At 46.8% G+C, this 16,253-nt stretch overlaps 1 protein-coding gene across 2 annotated transcripts; it reads left to right on the top strand.

The window, feature by feature from the left end:
* The first annotated feature begins 3,735 nt into the window (after positions 1-3,735).
* LOC102454690 (uncharacterized) lies at positions 3,736-15,070 on the top strand. Of its 2 annotated transcripts, none has more exons than XM_006138204.5 (2): positions 3,736-3,894; positions 12,518-15,070. In XM_006138204.5, the coding sequence occupies exon 2, from the start codon at positions 12,520-12,522 to the stop codon at positions 13,537-13,539; it is 1,020 nt and encodes a 339-aa protein (XP_006138266.3). In that variant the 5' UTR covers positions 3,736-3,894; positions 12,518-12,519; the 3' UTR covers positions 13,540-15,070. The 2 variants fall into 2 exon arrangements, with proteins under 2 accessions (XP_006138266.3, XP_014436615.3); XM_014581129.4 differs by lacking the exon at positions 3,736-3,894 and adding an exon at positions 9,210-9,350.
* Positions 15,071-16,253: the final 1,183 nt, after the last annotated feature.

Here is a 16,253-nt window from a genome sequence, read left to right on the forward strand (position 1 = left end):
TTTATCCTAAACAGGACAGTCTCCTGGGGTAGGGCCGTTGTGCTCCCTGCGTCTGCGTGCCTAGACTTGGTGGGCTGTGCCGATTGAACCATAACAGCGCTGTGATTGGAGGGAGGGGAACGGGATTTTCCAGCCTGCATTGTGCGCAATCAGCACGCACCTCGCTTCGCGTGCCCTGGCTTTACATGTGTCATGTTAGTGATATGGGTAGGAAAAAACCATTGTGCTGGAAACCAGTGGAATCTGACAGCCCTGTGCGTGGGGACCGCGTCAGCAAAATGTCTCATGGGCCACACGGAGCACCTCGATGGGTTGCCTGCCTCGAGCATCTTCAGTAAAGTGCAATGGCGGCACAGCTGAGCCAATGCAGCCTTTTCAGTGTGGGCGAGCCCGCAGCTTCACATTCCCAGAACCTGCGTAGCAGGGGGGCCAACTCTCACAGCTGAGCAAGAAGCACAGGCGAGTTGATGTTTTGGGCAAATCCCCAGTGCCTGCCGGTGGGTGATTTTGCAAGAGTCTCGGCTTGCATGGGCCAGACTCGCGAGGCCTGCGCTCGCTGCTTGAACGTGGCAGCTGAACCACTCCAAAAACAGCAGAGAGTAGTCTAGGCCAGTGGTCCCTGGTGTGGAGGGGCCTAAGAGTTCCAAAGGGGTCCACACCTCCAGTTGAAAGAGTTTAGGGGCTTACAAATGAAAAAGGGAGAAGTGCTGACTTCCCCTCTGGCTGGGGGGATGCTTAACCCCCTCTGGCCCTACCCCCACCCCACGCCTTCCCCAAGCCTCTGCCCCTTCTCCCCTCCCTCAAGAACGTTCCATTCGGGCTCTTCCCCTTCCCTCTTGGAGTCTCTGAAAGCTGCAAAACAGCTGTTTCGTGGTGGTCTGGAAGTTCTGGGCAAGCATGGCAGGACTAGGGCTGCCTGCAGGTGCTGTGGGGTGGAGATGAAGGGATGGGGGGTGGCTACTGGCACCTGCTCATTGTTCCCGGTGTGTGCACCAGCCCTGGAGTTCTCACAGAGTCTGTGCCTGTGGTTCTAGGCAGCACCAGGCAGCACCTTGTTGATTTTGGTGACTACTGGAAAAAAAAACCCTCAAGAAGTGGAGAAATATGGGGCCCATGACCGCGGCTTTAGAGCTGGTGGGTGCGCCAGCAGGTCTGCCTTTGCCTGTTGATTAACAAGTGGGTGGGCAGACGTTTCAGGGGGGAGCCGAGTTAGTCTGTAACTGAAAAAACTTAAAAACTAACAAATAGTCCTGCAGCCTCTTAGAGACAAATACAATTTGTAGATGATATCATGAGAGTTCATGGGCACAGCCCACTTCTTCAGCGGACTGGCGTTAAGGACAGAGCCTTTCACCCCTGCTAGCACAGCACCTCTCCCTCCAGTGCAGCCTCACCCTTCATCCCAGCCAAGTTTAAAATAGAAACACCTTTGAAGGCCGTCTCTCCCAGAGAGAATGAAAAGGAATCAGCAGGGTGGGGTGAGGGACTGGGGAAACACAGAGCCCCTGGGAATGAGGGCCCAAAGAGCCCCCAGAACACGGCTAAAAGCCACGAGCCATTAGGCAGGAAAAGGGAAAATGAGGGAGATCAGAGAGTTTCTCAAACAGAGGGGGCAGGAGGGTGGCACAGGGGGCTTGTGGGGAATATGAGAGGATGCCAGGGGCCTCAAGTGTGAGCTAGGCCCACAGAAGCAACCCTGAGTGTGACTCCCCACCTAGTATTAAAACACGTGTGTTTCTATTGCTTCTGGGTTCAGGGAAAATCTTGACAATGTGACCTGAGTGCACACGAAAGGCTCAGAAATGAGATGGTAAAGAAACGCCTCAGAAAGCCTAAAGAAAAGTCCCTCATGTTTCTAACCCAGCCTCCTTGGGTTTTGAGGCCCTGCCTCATGATTGTGGGGGGCTTGAGCCGGCAGTACTCCGCTTGATAAGAAACTCGTTCTGAGCTCTGACAAACGGGGAGGAAGGTCAGGGACGCAGGCCCCCTGGTGCTCTGGTACTCCCAATTTATGCTCCATTTGACGTGGCTGATCGTTAGACATGCCCTGACATGCACCAGTACAATGGGGAATTCTAGCCGGGTCTTGGCAGCACGCCCACATTGGAAGTGTTACATAATCACAGGCCACTGGTTTGTGCTCAGTGCCTTCCAGGAGAGAATCCTAGAACTGGAAGGGGCCTCGAGAGGTCATCCAGTCCAGTCCCCTGCCCTCACGGCAGGACCAAGCACTGTCTAAAATAGATCATTCCTGACAGGTGTCTGTCTAACCTGAGGTGTTGGTAGGGCCAAGCTCAATGCATCTGAGTGCCAGATCCGATCCGATAGGACTTTGTCTTTCTTATGCATCCTATAGATTCGTATTTTAGAACCCTAAGGTAAAAATGTCATCATAAATACGTTGCCTGCAACATACCAAACAAGTGGAGAGATTCCTTTCCATTGGATTTTGTCAGAACAAATGTAGATTAAAAAAAAACAAAAAAAAACCCCAACCAATTCTGCCCCCACAAGTCAGTTCTAAAGGCTGGCTGATTAGAAAGAAAAGTGTACTAAATTACAGTGATAGAGCATCATTCACCCAAAAAGGTCTCCAATTCCTTTATAAACAACTGATCCAGGGCTGTAGGCTGGGATTTAGGTGCTTAAGAGATTCAGGCACCAAATCCTTTAAGCCCATTATGATGCACACAAGGAGTCCCATTGACTTTGACAGGTATGAGAGAGCATTTACAATTCTGTACAACCCTATGTAGCTCATTTCGCTAGCTCATGGAAGGGCCCCTTTTGGCACTGATAGAATTACTATGTGAGAAAAGATCCTTGTGTGAAAGTGTTTGGGGAGCCAGGCCCAATGAAGAGAAGACACTTAAAACACCACTGAATTTCAAAATGTATTCACAGCAAAATTCCACGTGACAGCAATTGAGTGACTTGATGCAATAGCCATGAAAGTCAATGGGAAGACTCCAGTTGTCATCAAAGGCCATTGGCTTAAGCCCTAGGAGAGGCAACAAGGAAGAATTTCACATTCAGGGGGACTGCAGACAGCCTCCATGGAAGAGACAGCTTTCAGCTCTAACTCCTGTAGTTGAGCACAGGTATTCAATGAGTATATAATAATTATGCAGCTGCCTGAATCTAGTATTTGTTCTGGTGTGCCAGTTATCACTCACTACAGTCAAGCAAACCCATATTCTCCCCAATGGTAAGACTAACAGTGGATGCGGGGGGTGGGGGAGAAATCAAAGAGGGAAGAGAGAAAATGTCTGTTTATTACCATCAAAGGCAGCTTTCCCAGCTCTAGGATGGCCTTTTTGGATTAAATACTTTCAGTGTACACAGAAGTGACCACTTCTTTTGGGTGCCCAACATAATACACCGAAGGCTTGGTAATTTTTGTAATCAAATCTGCTAAGTACCTACAGATCCCATTGATCTTAACTAGAGCTAGTTGGTCTCCACATTTCTGCAACTCCCCCTTCCACACATCCCTCCTCTCCCCCCCATGGTGATTAAACTGAAGCCACTACAAAAAATTAATAATTGCTTTGAAAGTTTATAGCCCTAACAGCTCTGATTCAGCTCTGGATGACAGAGACCTAGTTATGCCTTCAGTGGCAATAAGCATGACTCCCTTTGCTATTTTCCTTTATTGTTAATTCCGGTCCATTAAGGTTTCAGACACGTAGGAATGCTGATTTATTGCAGTCTCTCTGCAGGGTATAAATACAGAATTAGAAAGAGGGGGAGGGGGAGACTCCTGAGCTTTCCTCAAAAGGGCATGAGAGAAACATCCGTCACTTTCTGAAGACAGCCAACCTTTCAGAGGTTCAACATTGTCAGCTTTGGGACAATCTTTTGAAGAAACACAAAAGCCGGGCCACGGTGAAGGTAAGGTAGAGCAAAATAAAGGGTTTCTCTGGACAAGGTGATGGTACAAATGCTTGCACTGAAACTGTTTAATACAATAAAAGTGGTAAAAAAAAGATGGCAAAGGACAGACTGGTTGAAGAGGAGTTAAGAGCTCCAATATTCTTGGCTTCCAGCCAATGTCATTTTACTACCAGATCATCAGGGAGCGGGGGGGGAGACAAGCATTGTGTTTAGGTATTTTAATAAGAAACATTTGAGCTGAAAACTAGTATCACTGTTGGTCAGAGCGGGAGAGAGGCATTTTGCTGTAGTGGCTCCAAAGCATTGTGCAGTGCCCAGGTTACGCTGAGGCCTAACTTTTAATTGCACAAGTCAGTCCCTACTCACAGAGAGTCACACTGATCTCAGTGGGCAAGAGTTCATGGTTATCTGCTTGCCAGAGTTAAGGTTGCCAGGTGTCTGGTTTTTTTGTCCAGATAGTCCAGACAAACATGTCTGTTTTTCTCGGATGGAAGGCCACAGGGACATTTAAAGGCGCAGTGACTTTTTTTTTTTTTTGCTCAACAAGTTTGGTCCCCCATTTTGGGGGGTTTTTTTTTGCTCAACCAATATTTTCCCCGCCATGTTTGGGATTTTTTTCTGATGTTGGCCCAAGCAAGTGCTTTTTATGAAGGAACAACATGCCCAGGCATTTGTTATTCCCCACCCCCACTCTCTTTCAGGCTAGTCATATTCTCCCCTGAGACTATCCCAGTCATTTGTAAATCTGCATATGTAAACGTAGGCTATGTTCTCCATTTTACAGTCATTACTGCCCTTGCAAGGTAATGAGTGGAAATTTAAGCCATAAGTAAATAATGGTAGCTCTCAATACCTATTCTTCCCATTTGAGGAGAACACATTGAATGGCCCATCATATTGAGCGTATTTGTAATAAATTAAGGCTGTGGTTCCTCAGTTAGTGGGTTACATCTCCCAGGAGGGCCACAAAAAGATATTAGGGTGGTCACAAGGTGTTGAAAGTTCTGATACAATCCAAAGATGTGTCTATTCCGGAGAAATGGAACAGTAGTTATTCTAGACTAGCTCCTTCTAGAGCTCATTTAATCTGCAATAATTATTCAGCTCACAAAACAAAGTAATTACTCTGGAATAAACCTATTTGCATTCTAGATCAGAGGGTATGTCTACACTACAGCGCTAATTCGAACTAACTTAGTTCGAATTAGTTAATTCGAACTAAGTTAATTCGAACTAACGCGTCTAGAACTAAAAACTAGTTCGAATTAGCGTTTTGCTAATTCGAACTAGCATGTCCACATTAAGTGGACCCTGAACCAGGCTTAAGGATGGCCGGAAACAGTGCCGGCAGGGCATCAGAGGAGGACTTAGAGCATGGAGATGCTGTCTCAGGCTAGCCGAGGGCTGCGCTTAAAGGGACCCGACTCCCACCCCGGACAGACAGTTCTCAGGGTTCCCCGCTTGCAAAGCAGTCCTGGCTTGGAGTGCCCGGAGTGCCCACACTGGAATTGCTAGGATAGTCAGTTCCCTTCCCCCATGGAGAAAAGGCCTAAAATAAAGACCAACTCCCTTCCCAGCCTTGCTTATCCTTCAAGGGAAAAAATTCTCTGTTCCAGGTATATAAAAATTATGTAAGCAAAATAAAAAAAGTTTTCGCTCCTTTTCAGGAGTTGTGAAAATGTTTTACTGCTTGGCCTGCGGGCGGGGTGGAGGGGTGGGGGGCACACGAACACTCCTCCTGCCCTACCCCCACCCTGCGAGGAGCACTGGACACTTCAAAGCGCCACGTGCTGCTCACGGGTGGGAGGAGACGTCACATGTTCCTTCTCCCCCAAGTCCTGATTGGCTTGGGAGTGCGGGAGCTGTGTGAAGCTTCCCTCGCCCTGCTCCCACCCTGTGCTAGTGTACGGCACTTTGAAGTGATGTGCGCTCTTCGTGGGGTGGGGAGGAGGGAGGGCGGAAGAAACTTTGCACAGCTCCCCTACCCCCAGGCCAATCAGGGTTTGGGGGTGGGGGAGCGTATGACGTCTCTTCCCACCCTGCGAGCAGTGTGTGGCACTTTAAAGCACTGCATACTGCTCACAGGGTGAAAGGAAGCTAATTGGCTTGAGGGCCAGGGAGCGGCAGGGCCGCTGCAGGCTGAATCCACCCGCTTGGAAGGCCGGATCCAGCCCACGTAGGCCCTTTCGCCTATCCCTGTTCTACAGTATAACTGTCCCTCCCAGCAGACTCCTCCCTTTCCATGTGATGAGAAGCAATCCCATTCCAGGCACATCCCGTTGTCCTGGCACAACTGAACCCTGACTTTGCTTTTAGTTATGATAAGAGGAAACTGCCTACCAAAGTGGGTGCTCTAGCTTTACAGTTTAAAGAAGTTCTTGAACAAACAGTCTCACAGATGGACAGACGGATGGACAGACAAACTCTCTAAACTTTATAGTAGCTCAGTATGTTAAAAACAGGGTAAAAAAATCACACCCCGTCTGCATAGCTGTGTAGCATGTTGACATAAACCAAACTAATGTGATTTAATTCTGCATGATCCTCATTCAGGAAAGCACTTAAGAACATGCCTAAATCCATCCCTTGTCAGGAAAGTCTCATTAACTTTAATAGGACAAGCACATGCTCAAGTCTTTTCCTGAATTGGGGCCATAGGTCACCATTTTGCCTATACCCGGAAGGTCAAATTAATCTTGGCAGCCATCGTTAGTGACATGGGGAAGTCAGAGTGTGGAACCTCCTTAAAGCACCCAAATGTCATGGCAACTCAATTTTAAAATGTACTGCAGATGGAGTGTTAGGCAAAAGGCCCTGAATTCAGATAGGTTGTCTTTACCAGCCCCCTCCTCCTCCAATTCTAGATAATTATAGTAAGTTGATTTCAATGGTTAGTGCTGAAGGGCAAATTCAATCACCGCTAGTTCATTAATTTACAGTCAGGGGACTGACTGACTAGGAGAAATTTGATTCACAAATCGCAAACTGACTGCATCGCTATGGCAGATGTTGTCTGTTTTGAAAAGATCATTTACAGCCACAGTGATAAACTAGATGGGTTTAGAACCATCTGGTTGGCATTCTGTCCTCCCTGAACAACAGCGTAAAAAAGTTCTGAAGGACACACTCCTGAGGATCAGTTATCTATTGGCTAGATTCTACTTTGAGCTCCAGCTGGAGTAATCTGAAGTAACTCCACTGGCCTCTATGGAGCAACTCCACGGCTACATCTACACTGGCATGATTTTCCGGAAATGCTTAAAACGGAACAGTTTTCCGTTATAAGTATTTCCGGAAAAAGCGCGTCTACATTGGCAGGATGCTTTTCCGGAAAAGCACTTTTTCCGAAAAAGCATCCGTGCCAATGTAGACGCACTTTTCCGCAAAAAAGCCCCGATCGCCATTTTTGCGATCGGGGCTTTTTTGCGGAAAACACTACTGTGCTGTCTACACTGGCCCTTTTCCGGAACAGTTTTCCCAAAAAAGGACTTTTGCCCGAACGGGAGCAGCATAGTACTTCCGGAAAAGCGACTGATTCCTTGCAGTAGATCGTCAGTGCTTTTCCGGAAATTCAAGGGGCCAGTGTAGACAGCTGGCAAGTTATTCTGGAAAAGCGGCTGATTTTCCGGAATAAGTGGCCAGTGTAGACACAGCCCACATATATTCATGTGAAAACAAGAGCAGAATGAGGTTTGCTACTTAGCTATGGTTGGTAGCGGTTCAGTTAGGGGGGCATATTATCCCTTTGCCCCACTAAAAGTGCACCCTATCTCCTCTTTACTGTACATTAAGAAACGCCAATTGAGATGGGAACTGAAGGATTCTCCGATTGGAGACATTTTACTATATGGGTGAACATCTGCTTGTCATCAATTTAATAATGACTGACTTGACCATGCTAAGTCTATCAGTATGCTGATGGTCACACAAATTCCATAGCATTTCCACTCTGGATTTATTTTTTTTAACTGCAGCAGTTGCTCTTTGCCTAGGATCCCATTACTGCCACCATTTCTTACTGGTGTTGTTTAGCAGCACAGCACACAGGGATGGATGACCCAATAGGCAGACTAAGCACGTGCTTAGGGCGCCAGCAAAGCAAGGGCACCAAAAAAAAAAAGAGAGATTTTATGGTATAGTATTGGGTTTTTTTAATTATGTATGGGGGCACCATAATCTTTTCAGTGCTTAGGGCCTCTAAAGAGCTTAATCCGGCCCTGACAGCACAGGTCTTTGAGAAAAACAGCTTATTGCTAGAACTTTGCAGGTGTGTGGGGAGGGCGGGGAGAAATGTCTTTTTGCCCCATCTGTAACTGATGGCATGATACAGGACACTGGCACTTAATATTATGGCTGGCCCTAAGGATCCTTGGGTGAAAGATCTGATTTAAAAGCGCCTTTTATTCTTTGAGACTGGGGAAGGGCTGGTTTGGTATTCTTGAGATCAGCACTGGTGCACAAGACAAAACTCACTCCGCTCATGGATGGAAAATCTGAGGGAACACTGATCAGCATCCCACTGAGCTAGGGCCTGTATGTGTCCACACACTCTCTTCCCTTCCCGGAAGATTTACAATCTAACCAGACGTGACAAAGAAAAGGTAGGAGAGCAAAAGAGACAGGATGTGATTTGCAATGATTAAACTGCAGGTCGGTGGCAGATCCCCAGGTTCCTTTGTGCTACTCGAGTGCAAGAGAGACAGTAGCTGCCTGGATCTCCTCTCGGTGGGAACAGAGGCAATGTAACAATCCTTAATAACTCTCTACCTGAAGCCTCGAGCCTCAAGCTTGTTGCAGGCAATATGGAGCAGAGCAGAGCAGAGCAGGGGCGTATTGTGCTCTGGCTGTTCCCGGTGAGCGGACAATTCCCTCGGGATCCTTCACTAGCTGGCATAAATTACTGCAGCCAAAAACTTCAGATGGCTCCAGGATCAAGGAACTGGCACCTGCTCCCTTGTGTTTCTCCCTCATCCCCATCTGCAGCTAGCATCTGAGAGGAGAACACTCCTAGTATTCTCTCACAGACTGGAGGCAATGCACATACAGCTGTTCTTTCTGAGGATCCTGGACACACACCACGATACATTTACCTTTTACACTGTGAAAATGTAAAATACTGGAACTGATCGCCCCCCCCAAATTCCCAAAGCAAAGAGGCTTTGCTCTTGTGGCTGTTTTGCCGTTAATACTGTTGCCCTGCCTCATTGATTCCACTCTGCCTTTCCAGTAAAGCATTTATCAAATTAGGATTCTCAGGAAATACAAGGGATCCAGGCATCTATATTTAGCAACAATAACAAAAGAACAGCAGAATCAGCTGACTGGAAGCTGCGAGCCTGAGGCACAGTCCAGTTTGAGACAGCCTAGCTTCTGTCTTGGAAACAAGGAGCGAGAGATGCTGAAAACTGAAGATTAGGAATACCCCCAGCTATAAAGAGAAAAAAACCACCCAGGTAAGGAAAAAAGGAGGGGCCCTCTAAAGCTGGAATTGAAAGATATCCTTTGTCTGGCGTGCTGCTTAAATAGGATCACAGCATTTAGAGCTTGTGAACCTTCAGGGATCTCAAGCAGAGGGGAGACCACATGTGTGTCGGTTCAGTGGGGATTAGTATTCCAACCCTGCACCTAGCCAGAGGAGTAGGTGTGTCACAGGGCCTGCCGCTGTCACATGAGCACTGCGCGGCTTTCTAGCACCACCAGCTGATGTGCTGTCAGCTGGATTCTGTCTGATTCAGGCAGGTCAGACAGGTCTCTGGGAGTGTGTGAGGGAGGGGGTGCAGAGGGACCAAAGCCAGGATACGTGGGTCTATACAGCAGCGTGGAGGTGTAATTCCCAGCTCAGGTAGACAGACCCTCGCAGTTCTGCTCAAGCTATCCCCTACTGGACTGGCGGCATAGTGGTCTCCGAGCAGCCCACACAACTCGTTGGGTATGTATATGGGTTATTAGCCTAAGCGGCTGCCCATGCCGCCCCACCCTGCTACTTTTAGGTGGTAGCTGAAGCAGAGTTAGTGCCTCTGTCTACCTGAGCTGGGACTTGCACCTCCCAACTACTGTGTCCATGATCCACAAGTCTGAAATCAACCCAGTGTCATCTGAAGGTTCTCTGGAAATGCATAAGCCGATTGTAGTTTGCTCTGGGAGATGGAGAGAATGGACCATGTAAGTAAGAAAGGAAGTTAATGGGAGTTGCAGGTGCCAACCTCTCTGGGCATCAGGCCATTTCTCTGTGTGCCCAAGTACACACCGGGATATTTAAAACACCCACTTTTGGACAGCTGGGCCCTGGTCCTGCTACCACTGACATTGGGAGCAAAATCAGTGTGGGACTGGTTCTATTCAATATCTTCATCAACAGTTTAGATAATGGTACAGAGAGTAGGCTTAGAAAATGTGTGGATGATACCAAGCTGGGAGGGGTTGCAAGTGCTTAGGAGGAGAGGGTTAGAATCCAAAATTATCTGGACAACCTGGAGAAATGGTCTGAGGTAAACAGGATGAAGTTCAAAAAGGGCAAATGCCAATTGCTCCAATTAGGGAGGAACAATCCATTTCATACGTACAGAACGGGATGTGACTGTCTAAGAAGGAATACTGCAGAAAGGATCTAGGGGTCATAGTGGACCACAAGCTAAATATGAGTCAACAGTGTGACAATGTTGCAAAAAAAAACCCAAAAACCAAAAAACAAATGTGATTCTGGGACACATTAGCAAAAGTGTCATAAGCAAGACACGAGAAGTCATTCTTCCGCTCAACTATGCACTGATTAGGCCTCAACTGGAGTATTGTGTCCAGTTCTGAGCACCACATTTCAGGAAAGATGTGGAGAAATTGGAGAGGATCCAGAGAAGAGGAACCAAAATGATTAAAGGCCTAGAAAACATAACCTATGAGGGAAGACGGAAAGAATTGGCTTTGTTTAGTCTGGAAAAGAGAGGACTGAGAGGGGACATGATAGCAGCTTTCAAGTTCCCAAAAGGGCGTTACCAGGAGGAGGGAGAAAAATTATCCTCCTCGACCTCTGATGATAGGACAAGAAGCAATGGGTTTATATTGCAGCATGGAGTCAATGTACCTTGCATCAATTTTCTGGGGCAGCTCCACCATGGTAGGTTAATGGGAGAAACACTCTTGTCAACTTTCCTTACTTCTCGCAACAGCAAGGAGTAACAACAATGGGGGTGCACTCAGCATGTGATTCAGCCGGTCTTTAATAGGACCACTAAATCAAACCCCAGAGGATCGATTGTAAGTGGAGACTTGGCCTGAGCTAAGCTGCTGCTTATGTCAATCTAACTTACTTTGCTGAGGGCTCTGAGAAAGACACATATAGCCATCTAAGCGCTGTCCATACCTGTGCTGTATCAACAAGAGACACGCTCTTGTCGGCATAGAGGATCTTCACCCAACACGCTACAGTGGCACAGCCACATTGGAGCACTCAGGACGATGTATTTCTACTAGCGTACACCTCCCCTAAGACAAAAACCAGGACCAGAGCAGGTGTGAGTACACAGCAGTTTGTACTCTGCATGCTGAGAATGAACCGATTGTTTGCATTTTATACAGGACCAACTTGCCAGTTATTTCCAGCAATAAAGAAAATGATCCGTGCAGATAGATACCTCGTGATGCACACAAGCATACAATGGCGCTGGTACCATTCAGACATGGAGTATTCGCATAGAACTCTGATAAAGGGATCCCGGGAGTGTAAATTCGTAACTCTGCTAGACACTGAAAACCATGGACTCAGAGAGGCTGATTTTATGGCTCATAACAGCCTTTTGTAAGACACCTCCCTGCCTGCTAACCCTTCACCACCATTTTAGTCTCAGAGGGACTGTGACCATGTGAGTTTGTATCTGCAAAAACAGCAAGGAGTCCTGCGGTTCCTAAGGGCACGTCTCCACTATGAAAATATTTAAAAATAACTAAACTGAAAGTAATAACTCCTGAAATAATAAAATCGAAATAGTGTTATTCCCCGAGGAAAGCAGGAGCACAGATTTTGAAATAATCAGCCTATTAACTAAGGCCCAACCCCACACTTTTCTCTCAGGCAACCTTCTCAGCTACACTGTTTCCCCTATTAACTAGAGGCCCAATACTGCACTCTTCTCTCAGGAAAGCCTCCCAGCTACACTGTGCTACACACAACAGGGGAGAGACTGATAAAGGACCGCGGGCAGGAGCCCTCATTAAGCCTCTGCTGATAATCTTGTTCCTCCCAAACTGACCGTGCTATATAATGATATTGTGCAAATGTGTTGATTGTGCAAATGTGTTGATTGTGCATTGTTTTAGAAAGGAACAAAGTTACTGCCAGGGATTTTCAGCTGCCTGAGCTTCTTTACCAAATTGTTTGTCCTTGAGCAAGTCTGAGTAATCAGCCAAGTGGTGTATTATGTTCATAAACCATTTCTGAAACCCAGTATTGTTCTAAAGTTCCCAGGAATATTACTGCTTCCTTCTTAACTGGAAGGGAAGGTATTGGTGGGGTGGGCGGGGAGGGGCTGGATGGGAGCGGTCATAATACATTTACAGCAATGCCAATGTTCTCATTACATAGCTGATCATTTGCATATGCTAATCACATACTATTTATTCTTTGCAGCAATGGCACCCCGCATACGACTGACTATATCAAAGCCCCTCCCAACCATCTGTGAAACCCAAGAGGAAATGTTTGAAGATGTAACCAGCAATGCAAAAGGCATTGAATGCTTCTCTATCAAGGCAGATTCTTGCTCCAGTGATGACTACCTTCAGTCTATCTGCCAGTTGGCAAGGCCCACCTTCCCCATGTTTCCTGAAAACCAACACGCGTTCCCAGACAAGAAAGTGTTAGAAAGACTCCAAAGAGCGTCATGGTTCCCAAAGCCAGCAGCGGCACCTCAAGCCATTCCAAAGTGCCAGCTGATCAACATCTTCTCTGGCATGATGCCTTCAGAAAAAGCGAGTCTAGCCCTCAACAGTACGAAGGTATTCTCCTGTCCCAGGGCTGATCCGCTGGAACAGTTGTACGCCCACGCGGAGAAGACCTGGCACAAGGCGGGGTCTGTTTACAAGGAAAGCTTTAGCACGGATGGCTCACAGCATAGCCACTTCAGCCCTTGTGATACCGGAAGGAGGGAGGACACTCATCCCTCCCACTCTCAAGGCAAAAAGAGAGAGACACAAGATCTAGCTGGGTTATTCAGGTTCCCAAGGCTTCCCTCTCCAAGACCACTGGAGAGAGAAAATAGCTGCCCAGAACTGAAGTGTCTGAAAAGCAAAAAGCTAACAGCTGTTTCTGAAAATGATCAAACTCGGGAAGAAAACAGGGCCATATTTATTGACGGTAAACGGCTATGGCCACACCCGCCCAGAGAGAAACTGCAAGGAAACAAGGTTTTGAGCGGCTCTCTACGAAGACAAGGTGCTATGCTCAGAACATCTGGCAGCACTGAAAAAGAAGAGTGGAAATCTAGCTATAACAGCCCCATGAAGGGAGATGTTCTCCATACACCAAGTTATCCACAGTGCTTTCACGTAGACAAAAAGGCCACGATCCACAGCTGGGTCTCTGAGTGCGAGTGTGCCTGGAAAGGAGCGAAGATTAAAGCTTGCCTGCTTCCTGCCATTGCAGAAATATGAGAGTGTGATGCGAAGGCAGCTGCATTTTTTGCAAGAAATTGGGGCCACTGATGTCTTAAAGTTCTCCCTGCTCCCTGCATTCGCTGTGCAGAGAAGAAGGGTGAAGCGGTATATACATTTACAAATGAATCACAGACTCATAGGATCATAGACCTGGAAGGGATCTCAAAGGGTCATTGAGTCCAGTCCCCTGCCCTCACGGCAGGACCAAGCACCATCTAGATCAGTGTTTCTTAAATTGTGCTCCGGTATACCGCGAGGCAGTCAGAGGTATCCTGCAGAAAACAACCGAGTTCAAAATGGCCACCCTTAAAGGGGCAGGCAACTTTTTTTTTTTTTTTGCTCAACAAAAAATTTTTGGTGTTCCTCATTAAAAAAAAAAATATTCTTTGGTGTTCCTCCATCTTAAAAAGTTTAAGAAACACTGATCTAGATCATCCCTGACAGGTGTCTATCTAACCTGCTCTTCAATATCTCCAGTGAGGGAGGTTCCACAGACACATTTGTGATCCATGACATCTCTCACTTCTGTGCAAACTGGCAACACGGCGACTAACAGGGCCAAGCTTTACAATGGAAGGGCTCTGCGGAACGAGCCATTGATTCAGCTCTCAGATCTGCAGGCACTTGTAACAGCTTCTATCCACAGCTCAGCAGCTCCTTTTGCACATGCCTGCTGTGTGCTCCAAGAACAGCTGTGATAATACGTGGCTACATCGGTGACGGAGGTATCAATTGGGGAGAGGGGAAACAGCTGGTTAGAAGAGGGCTATGTAATTTGCAGGCACATCAAGGCAATGGCAGTTTACAGCACATGCCGAAACTGGCACGTCACACTATGTATTCACTCAGCCAGGAAACTCCTGCAGGATGTTTGGACAGCACCATAATTCTGACCCACACTGACCCGGCATGAAAAGCAGTCAGCCTCACCGCTAACTTCCCATTTGACAGAGGGTGGGTTAAATGTTTCAGCGAGTAAATGCTCTAAAAATAATACCATCTTGTTGAGAAACTCACTCCGCTAGCATGCAAGGTGGGAAATACAAAAGTCTCCTGGGGCAGAACAGAGCCTCCTCATGAGCACACAAGCGTGGCTTTGTTAACTTCACTAGAAGCATTTTTTATTTATGCTGGCAAGGGAGGATCAGGCACTCCATTTATAGTGGCTTATATAGCCACAAGCCCTTGACTATCTTGTCAGAGCCATCCTTCCCCATACACAGAATATGTAGCTGCGTAGGGCACCAGAAAATCTGGGGCACCCCAGGTCTTAATGTCCATCACCCCACCTCCTCCTATCCCTGTTCTATGGCTCTGCTTCCTCCAGAGACACTCGAGTAAACTAAAAGTCTGCCAGAGCTATTAGCAGAACATTGAACCTATAAGCTTCAGAGGGGTAGCCGTGTTAAGTTTGTAACTGGAAAAACTTAAAAAGCAACAAATAATGTAGCAGCACCTTAGGGTATGTCTACACTTGCAGCCTATTTCAGAATAGGGCTGCAAATGTAGGCATTCGGAATTGCAAATCAAGCCCCGGATTTAAATATCCCGTGCTTGATTTGCATCTTCCCGACGGGGCGCCATTTTTTGAAATTTACAAGCCTGGAATAACTGCCCATGTCTACACGTGGCAGTGAAACGGGCGTTTGAAATAAAGCCCTATTTCGAACTACCTGTTAAACCTTATTGCAGGAGGAATAACAGGTAGTTTGAAATAGGGCTTTATTTCGAATGCCTGTTTCACTGCCACGTGTAGACGTGGGCAGTTATTCCGGGCTTGTAAATTTCAAAAATGGTTCTCATCCGGGAAGATGCAAATCAAGCATGGGATATTTAAATCTGGGGCTTGATTTGCAGTTCTGAATGCCTACATTTGCAGCCCTATTCCGAAATAGGCTGCAAGTGTAGACATACCCTATGAGACTAACAAAACAAGATGGTATCATGAGCTTTCGTGGGCACAAGCCACTTCTTCAGATGACCGGAGTTATTAAATAACCAGTTTCTAAACAAATAGTGGATGGGGGAGAGGGGAGAAGGAAAAAGAAGGGGAAAAGAATAGTCAATTAGTGTCCGTGCTACATGAAGACAGAGAAGTTACTAAGTGGTTTTAAGTACTCATTGTTTGTTTGTTTTTATGTCATTAAGATGTGGAATGTAGCCAGCCAGCCAGCCAATGTCTTTGTTCGTACCTCTGAGATAGGAATCAAACTTGTAAATGAAGCTGAGTTCTGAGGCCTCCCTGTGAAGTTGGCTTGTGGAATTGGCCTGAAACAACATGGTGACTTGGGGTTCATCAATGAGTGCCCTGGCAAGTTAAAATGTCCCCCAGCAGGTTTCTGTGTGTTGCCTTTTTGGATATCTGATTTGTGTCCATTGAACCTGTAAAAGAGCCATTCGAATGGCAATGAAGACATTTAATAGGCATTTGCCTACCCCTGATATAAACGATCAGTTTCTGAATTTCCTGTGTGAGTCGACAGGGCTTTAGTTGAAAATTGTATTTACAAATATTTCATTGGTGTGTTGCTGAAGATTATACAACCACATCGCTAAAAAATCATCACCCCTCCACCCCAGTCTGCCATCGGGCATAGGGGCACCAGTTTAACAGCAGTGTGAAAGACCCCATAACTCCTAAAGACACTTCTGTGTCTTGGGGTCCTATTATTGTAATTTTGTGAAAATTCTGCTTAGTCATTGCTATTAGG

Source organism: Pelodiscus sinensis, chromosome 16, assembly GCF_052426305.1.
Source record: "Pelodiscus sinensis isolate ZL-2025 chromosome 16, ASM5242630v1, whole genome shotgun sequence".
Classification (NCBI taxonomy): Eukaryota; Metazoa; Chordata; order Testudines; family Trionychidae; genus Pelodiscus; species Pelodiscus sinensis.